This window comes from Hydra viridissima, unplaced genomic scaffold (genome assembly GCF_058129835.1).
Source record: "Hydra viridissima isolate aposymbiotic clone 2 unplaced genomic scaffold, HvirCarnegie_v1 scaffold_17, whole genome shotgun sequence".
NCBI lineage: Eukaryota > Metazoa > Cnidaria > Hydrozoa > Anthoathecata > Hydridae > Hydra > Hydra viridissima.
The window spans coordinates 2,666,031-2,675,192 of record NW_028324316.1 but is presented as its reverse complement, the minus strand read 5'-3'; the positions used below and the strand labels follow the sequence as shown (position 1 = coordinate 2,675,192).

Sequence of the window (9,162 nt, the reverse complement as noted above, 5' to 3'; positions counted from 1 at the left end):
CCCGAAATGATTTGCAAAAAATTTGATTAACCAGTTAATCAGTTGAAGTACGCATTTTTAGGACATTTGACGAGCGCGACAGCTGAATTTCGATACATATCGAGAAAATGAAAAAAATATTAATAAAAAATTTTCAATGGTCATAATTTGCTTTGAGGATGGTTTGCTTTTGCAATGTGACGTAGTTTAAAGAAGTGATAAAGTTAAAGAAATAGTCAAATCGCGAAATGTCAGAGATTGTTCGGGATCGAACTCACAACTTTCTAATAACGGGACATATGCCTCAGACCGCTCGACTATTGAAACAGTCTAATAAAATTAAAAAAAAAAATACATTATTTAAATTACACATAGTACATTAACTTTTTAAAAAATTAACAAAAAACTGTTTCAATGGCCATCTTGGGTCATCATTGGCAATCAACATCCCATTTAGGCCAATTTGTAACACTTCTTCAAACTGCGTCACTCAATTGAGATTAAGTCCATTCAGATTTTCAATTTTTTACTTTTCTCACAAACAATCGATGACATTTCGCGATTTGGACTATTTCTTTGGAGGAGGCAGGAATTGATCTCATGACCTTTTGGTTATGGGGCTCATGCCTCAGACCGCTCGACCATTGAAACAGTGCAATAAAAAGTTACAAAAATACATTATTTAAATTCAACATTGTCCACAAGAAAAAGTAAAAAAAAAGTTATAAATGTACATGCTTTTTAGTTTCTTTGCACTGTTTACTTAGTAACTTAGCCATGAGTTAAACAAAAGTTTAACTCATGGCTAAGTTACTAAAAGATTTTAAGGAAAAAAGAAATGAAACAAACACCAACTTCACCATTTTATTTAATCAAAAGTTAAATAGCAATTTATTTCATAAAAAAAGGTGAAGTAAAGTCAACAAATTAGGCAGTTGGAGTTGATGTGGCAGGTCCAGGTGTAGCTGTGGCAGGTGTAGCAAAAGGGTCATCATCTTCAGAATCATCTCCAAGGTCAACTAGCGGGACATTCCCTTCAGGCAAAGATGAGGAAGTAGATCTCCATGGTGTATCCTCTTCGGCAATGGCCTCTTCAGTGGAAGTGAGCTTGTAGGTTTTTATCTTCACTCGATCGTAGTTTTGCTGGATGTAAAGCAGTTTTTCAACTTGCTCAGGTTGAAGCTTGGTCCTCTTGTAGGAGACAATGTTACCTCCAGAACTGAAAACTCGCTCAGAAGGAGCAGAAGAGGCAGGAACACACAGCCATTTCCTGGCAGCCTCTGAAAGCAATGGAAACTTTTTTTGGTTATCCTTCCAAAATTTCAGCACATCAGTTCCAATCTCTGCAGGCATTTTAGTGTACATGTCCCATTCACTGACAATTGATGACTGGGTAAGAGGTCTTTCAGGCCCAACAATTGCCATCTCTTCATCTTTGATCAAGTCAAAACATGGGTCATCTTCGGGTGCCATGACATCCTTGAGCTGCTGCACATTTGTGGTCATTTCCTGGATTGAAGCAAGCCACTGTTGATGAGCATTAGAGTTGACAATCAAAGCATTATAGGCAGCTTCAAAATACCCGCCACCAAATTTTTTCAATGGTTTACCCTTGTACAAGGGGTTGAGAAGGTTAGCCACGGCATAGAATGTGTTGTTCGCGCCACCATTTGGAAAATACTTTTCCAGATTGTTCTTCAACTTTCGATAAAACATTTCAGCAGTTGGAGACAGAGTTTTTGTGTCAATCTGTTCTTGTGCCCGAACATTGATGCCATAGATGTGAGCAATGACCTTGTGGATGCAGACTTTTTTATCAGCTGAAAGACTTTCTGAGTTGTCACAGATTCTTCTCAAAATTGGAAGAATCTCATCATAAAGATTAAACTCCTCTTCAGTAGGCACTGACTGAGCAAGTTTCCGGCCAATGTCATTTCCAGGATTGTCTCTAATAGAGCTCAAAATCTTGCGCATTCGCATAATGCTGTCAAGCATCATGGAAACGGAATTCCAACGAGTTTTGACTGGGGCAATGACTTTCACGACTTTTAGAGATGACCTTTCTTGACTGCTCAGGTCACTGTCGTCCATTAAAGATTTGTACTGAAAAACCAAAAAAAACCAAGTTATTAGTACATGGTAACCAATTATAAAAACCTGAAATAAAATTTACAAGCTAATTGTAACTTAAATAAAGTTAAATTAGCAAGTTAAAACTGAATAAGGTCAAAAACATTTAGACAATTTTAAGTTTTACCTCCTTCTCAATCCTTTGCTCGGCCAAGTTTGATCGGTGACACTTGGAACTCAATGCAGTGGCTTTGATGATGGCAGCTTCGAGATTCATTGTTTGAACTGACTTTTTCTCCTTAATCGTATTTTCCACAACCAGATTGAGAAGGTGGTCTGCACACAAGAGAGAATCATCAACACACGTGCACTTTGGAATAGCTGCCTTCATGTTGGCAACTGAATCATGAACACATACCACTGAACTGAAGCCGTCATTTCCAGGAATGTCAGAAACATACCTGCAAAAATCAAAAACATTTATGCGCATAATGTTACAAATTTTACGATTTTGTGAACATTTTCGTTATAACTCGTTATAACTCGTTATAACTCGTTATGTCCCGTTATGTCCCGTTATGTCCCGCTATGTAAGAAGTATAGTTTCGAGATACAATTAATTGAGCTAGAAATGTTAATTTCGAGAAATAACGATATTTCCTCGGAAGAAATAATATTTTATATTATAATACTATCATAGTTGTATTATCGTAGTTGTATATAATACTATCATAGTTGTAAAACTTACTTGTCAAGTTTGTCGGCAATTGCATCGGCAGTGTGTCTTTCAGCAAAAGGTCCAGTGCCAATGACAAACATCCTGAGCTGGAAATCTTCTCTGATGTGGTGAAGGGTGATGGCTTGATATGAGTCATTGTTTCGACTGCTCCAAAGGTCTGAAGAAAGGGCGAATCCAGGTGATTTGGGAAGTTCGGCCGACAAAACGTTGTAAACGGCATTCTTGACATTGGTGTGCAGCAATGGTAGTCTAAAATCAAAAAGAAAAACATGGTTCAAGGTTAGGTTTGAAATTTTTGTTTCAATTTCAAATAGATGTTGTAAATGGGAATGTAAGTATACTATACTTATACAATAAATGCTTGTTTCCAACATTATACCTAAAAGGGTATTTTTGGGAAATGTAAAACACACCATCCCAAAATATTTATTTCAAAAATTTCATAATCCCAATAAAAAAAAGTACCAACCCAAAATGATTGATTTCAAAAAGAAAAATTCATACATTTAACTTACTTAAACTTTGAATACGTCTTGGCCTTCTTCACATTCATTTTATGTGCAAAATAGGCCAGAAAATCCTTGAAGCCATCTGCCTCGACCAAATTGAATGGGAGGTTGCATCTTGCAAGAAACTTGACAATTTCAATATCTCCTCGTAGTTGTTCCTTATCCTGTGATTTGTACTTCATGTACGCATCAATGTTCTTTGCCTTTTCTGGAGTGGTCGGTGCTGCCAACCTTCTTTTCTTTACAGTTCGGTTTAGGACCTTTGGAGTTTTGCCACCTTTCTCCTGCTCATCTTCATCATACAACTAAAAAAGTAACAAAAAAGCAATATAAGTACATTAGGATGTACATTAGGGATTATTTACAGCTATTCACGAAAGTTTAAACGATTACAGAATTTTAAGATCTAATCTTCGGTTTTTCTTGAATAAAAATCTAACGGAAATAGATATCAAAATAATTTTTTTTTCCAATTTGGTAAATAGGTTATTTGTTAATAGAATAAAAAAAAGTAGGTTTCGACTCATCACTGTTTACTCAGAAATTTCATTAAAAGGAAGGTGATACAAATTAAAAGGTGTCACAAAAGTTTAAACGATTTTATTTAGGATCAATTATTTGCTAATTAATTGATAAATCCGGTGCGAATATTTTTTTTTATTTTTAAATAAAGTTAAAATGATTAGTTTAATATCAAAAAGTACATCACAACACCATTAGGCAGCTTTTAATTCATTGAATATCAACTTGAAATATTGTAAATTTCAAATTAATTTCAATTGCGTGCAAACGGGTCGAAAATCAGTTTCTAGTGAGATCAAGTGGCAAGTTATTGGTATGGCGAGGACAAAAAATCACACAAACGTTCAAATAGGAAAAATACTTCATGTTTCTGAATCTTGCGTTCGAAAAACCATCAAAACCTGGGAACTTACCAAGGACGTCTCCGACATGCCGCGTACTGGGAGACCATCCAAACTCAGCAATCGTGACAAAAGTGGTATATTCAGAATGAGCAGAGAAAACCCCAAACTCAGCTACAAAAAGCTAACACAAATCTTCAACGAGTCAAAAAGTAATCCAAAAGTTAGCAGAGAGCTCGTGAGACGAACATCGTTGAACAAAGGTATTGGAACGTACATAGCTGCTAGAAAACCTATTCTTTCAATCACGGATAAACGTAAACGACTAGTGTGGTCCAAAGTAAGGCTGGACTGGTCTGTAGAACAGTGGGCAAAATTTATTTGGAGTGATGAAGCTAATTTTCAAGTCGTAAACCGCAAGGGAAGAATCTATGTCAAAAGACTTGCAACTGAGAAACATTCAGACAGGTTTTTGCAACATCGTCGACAAGTAGGTGGAGGTTCAGTTGGCATCTGGGGATGTTTTTCTCACAAAGGTATAGGCTTCTGTGAGCTGTACGAAGGCCGAATTAATCAATACACCTAAGAATACATTGTAAACGTGTTTAGTTCCATCAATCAGACACTTGTATGGCAGAAGCAAGCAATTCATCTTTCAACAAGACGGGGCTTCAGCTCACACAGCTCACTCAAGCAAAGAATATTTTTTGAAAAAAAAGTTCAATGTGATGCCCTGGTGCCCTAGATCACCAGATCTCAACCCAATTGAAAATAATTGGTCTTGGATCGACATTCAACTGACATACTATGAAATTCAATCAACTCAGCATTTGAAGCAACTTTTGATTGAGTACTGGCTGAAGGTAGCTCGCGTGATGTGCATAAAATTAGTTGAATCAATGCATAAACGAGTTTATCTTTGCCATAAAAACAAAAGAGGACACTTTAAATATTAATTTTGCTTTTTTTTTTCATTATTTGTTCGAATGTTGCAATTCGTTTAAACTTTTGTGCTTCTTATTTTTCCTATATGATATTTTGTAATTGTTTTTTTCTAAATAAATATTAAAATTTTTATAATATGTTCATATTCATTTTAAAGCTAATTACTTTTTCTTTAATAAATAAAAAAAATTTATTCAATACCATTTTATAGCTGTTTTTTATTAAACGAAAACCAAACATACTTGATAAAAATTCTGCAATCGTTTAAACTTTCGTGAATAGCTGTATAATTTAAAACTTTCAAAGTACTAAATAACAATAACTTATGACTTTTAAGTAACTTTACGAAGCTTTAGCCAATGCTTTAATTAAGTTATTTTCAACAAAAGTCAAAAACTATTCAAAATAGGCAAATAGTATACATAAGCAGAACTAAAATTAAAATGTAATGTAAAATTAAATTTTTAATTATCGGACCTGTTCAAGCTCTTCATAGGCTTGGTCTCCTTGGCGCTTCTTTTCAGCTTTTTCCTGTTCCAATGCCTTCCATTCAACAGGGTGTTGACTGACCATGTGCCTTCTTATTCCACTGGTACTGCCATCATTGATCTTTGACAGGTGTTTACAGTCCCCAATGTTGCACTTAGCGTAGGTCTTGTCCACACCACCTTCAGTGACTTTCTCCTCTGTGAAATGCTTCCAGATCTCTGTTCTAGGCCTGACCATGTTGACTTGACTTGAGTGTTGAGTCTAAGTATCAAAAATTTTGTCACAAATTAATTTTTTTCCGGACTTCCATCAAACACGTCTGATCTTCAAAAAGTTCCAGGAACTACAAAACTAACCAAGCACTTTCCCGGAAAAAAAGAACCAAAATTTGTACTGCATTTTATGAATGTGGACATTTTGTTAACATGATAATTCTACTGTTAAGTATTTTAAACTTTGGTCTAAAATGTTTTAATAATACTTACTTTTAAATTAATGACTTAACTAAAAAAATTGAATCATCAATACTTTTGTTTCTAGCAATTTTAACAACAATCTTGTATAATAATGTTCCTTTAAAAGCAACAAAAATAACAAAGAAACAATTAAAAAGTGTTTTCTTACCGTAGAAGATGTAAAAACCACAAAAATTAGTTGAACTTTACTCTTTTGTCTTGATTAGGGTTAGGACTATTGTAATTGTAATGAAAACAATAACAGTAACAATAATTATTGTTATTGTATTAACTTAATTTAGAAACAATAACAATACTTGTGATTTACAACTATTGTAATTCTGTAATACAATAACAATAATTATAGTATTGCAACTCATCTTTATAAAACAATAACAATATCTGAAAAAAAATGTATTGTAATGACCCACTACAATAACAAGTAAATATTGTGTTGTAATTCGTCTTTGTAATACAATAACAATTTATTGTTATTGTAATAAAAAAAAATATTTTATTGTTAAAATTTAATAAAGTTGAAGAACCGTTCTTCAACTTTTCAAGACATTAACATTTTTAGGGCTTGTTCATATGGACAAGGGCTAGCCCGGAAAACGAGCCAGTTTTAAAATTGCGTTTATATGAATTTTTGCCAAAAAAAAAAAAAAAATGATATCAAGTGATATTTTACTCTTTGTCGGTAAAATAATGAAACAAGCAAGAAAAAGGCGCCTTTAAAGAAACAATCGTAGTTGCTCTATCAGCAGATAAAAAAGTAGCTATTACTTTATATTACTCAAAAGATACTTGATCTTTGGTAAATTATAAAAGCAAAACAACTAAATTTTTAAGTACACGGAAGTTGCCAGTTTTATTATTAAATTTATTATTTTACGCGGAAGCTTATAAAAGAATTTACATAAGCTTCCGCGTAAACGGGCTGGTTAATTTCTTATATAAGAATTTGTACGCTTGCGTACAAATTTATATAAGAAATTAACCAGCCCGTTTGCCGAGATCTCGGCAAAAAATAGTGAGGTCTCGCTATCCGGGCTAGCTCGTTTATTCATATAAACGGAAAATAAAATTAAGCTTAAATATTGGTGACGTCGATATCTCGGCAAACGGGCTGGCTCGGCAAACGAGTCAGCCCGCTTTCCATATAAACAGGCCCTTATTTAAGAAGAATTATTATGTTTAACTGTTTGTGTTACTAAAGTTAATTTTCATATATATTTTAAGTTCCTTTGCAGCATTAAAATCAAGAGGAAAAAATAAAAGGGCTGAATAAAACAATTTATGAATGTTATTTTTCGTAATAGTAAGGCTATCATCAGACAGGCAATATTTTGCGGCCATTTAGAACTTAGAAATACATAACAAGATAGGTGATGCGAAATCTAAATATGTAAAAAATAAAATTTGCAATATATTGCAAATCCATAAATAAAAAATAGCAAAAATAATAGTAAGTTCGTCAGAGATGAATATAAATACGTTAAAATACGTTAGCTTTTCTACTTTAATGTAAAGTAATACACTACAATAGTTATTGTAATTGTTTTCATCAAAACAATACAATAATTATTGTAATTTTAATTCATTAAAACAATACAATAGTTCTCGAATTTTATTGTATTGTTAGAAGAAAAACAATACAATACTTATTGTAATTGTTTTTATTCACAACAATACAATACCAAAGTAAAAATTTGGTTATTGTTTCTGTAATATTACAATACAATTTTATTGTATTGTAATGTGTAATTGTATTTAATTTTTACAATTACAATTACAATAGTCCTAACTAGGGTTGTTAACCGCAATATTTCGTGCAATTCCGGAAAAATAAAATTCTTGCGGAAGGATATTGAGAATCAGGAATTTTTTTTTTTCGTAGCGAATTTTACGAAACAAAAAAAACCGTTGATGTTCATTTCGCAAATGCTATTTACGAAATGTCGCCTTTCGCAAGTTGAATTGCGAAATAAAACTATTTTGCTACATACGAAAGTAGCGCTTACGGAAGTCGCACTTGCGGAACGAGCTCTTTCGCTAAACGACGTTTTGAAGTCTATAACAAAATTTTGTCGGCCAAACGGATATAATTGTAAAAAATAAAATTTTTATATACCAAAAGGTTTATAATCAAATTTTATCTTCAGTATTGCAACATATGAACATTTTAAGGTTTTATTTTTTGAAATAATGATAAAAAACCAAATTTCTTTCGAAACGAAACTCTTTTGCACCGCAACTCGCGAAACGGTTCTTAACAGAAAAACACTTACGAAACGCGGCTAATTTTAAATATTTAATTACGTTTTATGAATCAAATACGTATAATTAACTAGGTAACTAAAATACTAATTATTATAATATATTTAATATATTTAATAATAGAATATAAGGGGGCCTAACGCAGCTAAAATTTAAAAATTTTAGCTACGTTAGGCCCCCTTATATTCTGTTTCAGCACCGCCATACCCCGTCCTAACGTTCTTAATCCTTCTAGGTCACTGTATGTATATATATATGTATATATATATATATATATATATATATATATATATATATATATATATATATATATATATATGTATATATATTTATATACATGTATATATATTTATATACATGTATATATATATATATATCTGTGTGTATATATATATATATATATATATATATATATATATACATATATACACACATATATATATATACACATATGTATATATATATACACATATGTATATATATATACACATATGTATATATATATACACATATGTATATATATATACACATATGTATATATATATATATATATACATATATATACACACATATGTATATATATATATATATATATACACATATATATACACATATGTATATATATATATATATATATATATATATATATATATATATATATATATACATATACAGATATATATGTAAAAACTATTGAAGAATCATTTAACAGCATTACTTAAATAATAAATAATAATATTTTTGTGTATCACAGTTTAATGAATTCTTTCGAGTCTATTCCGTAAGTGCACATTCCGAAACGCTCCTTCCGTAAGGAACTGTTTCGCAAGTAT

At 31.9% G+C, this 9,162-nt stretch overlaps 1 protein-coding gene across 1 annotated transcript; it reads right to left on the bottom strand.

Moving 5' to 3' along the window:
* Positions 1-359: 359 nt before the first annotated feature.
* Positions 360-2,337, bottom strand: LOC149877072 (uncharacterized). Its single transcript, XM_090074645.1, has 2 exons — positions 2,237-2,337; positions 360-2,082 (listed from the first exon to the last, which is right to left on the bottom strand). Exons 1-2 carry the CDS (start codon positions 2,324-2,326, stop codon positions 907-909), a joined length of 1,266 nt encoding a protein of 421 aa, XP_089930771.1. The 5' UTR covers positions 2,327-2,337; the 3' UTR covers positions 360-906.
* Positions 2,338-9,162: the final 6,825 nt, after the last annotated feature.

What these genes read in the sequence shown, in the direction of transcription:
- LOC149877072 (XM_090074645.1), bottom strand. Translation starts at nt 2,326, where the DNA reads ATGAATCTCGAAGCTGCCATCATCAAAGCCACTGCATTGAGTTCCAAG. An exon ending in AGCAAAGGATTGAGAAGGAG is followed by an intron (nt 2,083 to 2,236) that starts GTAAAACTTAAA and finishes TTGGTTTTTCAG; the next exon opens with TACAAATCTTTAATGGACGA.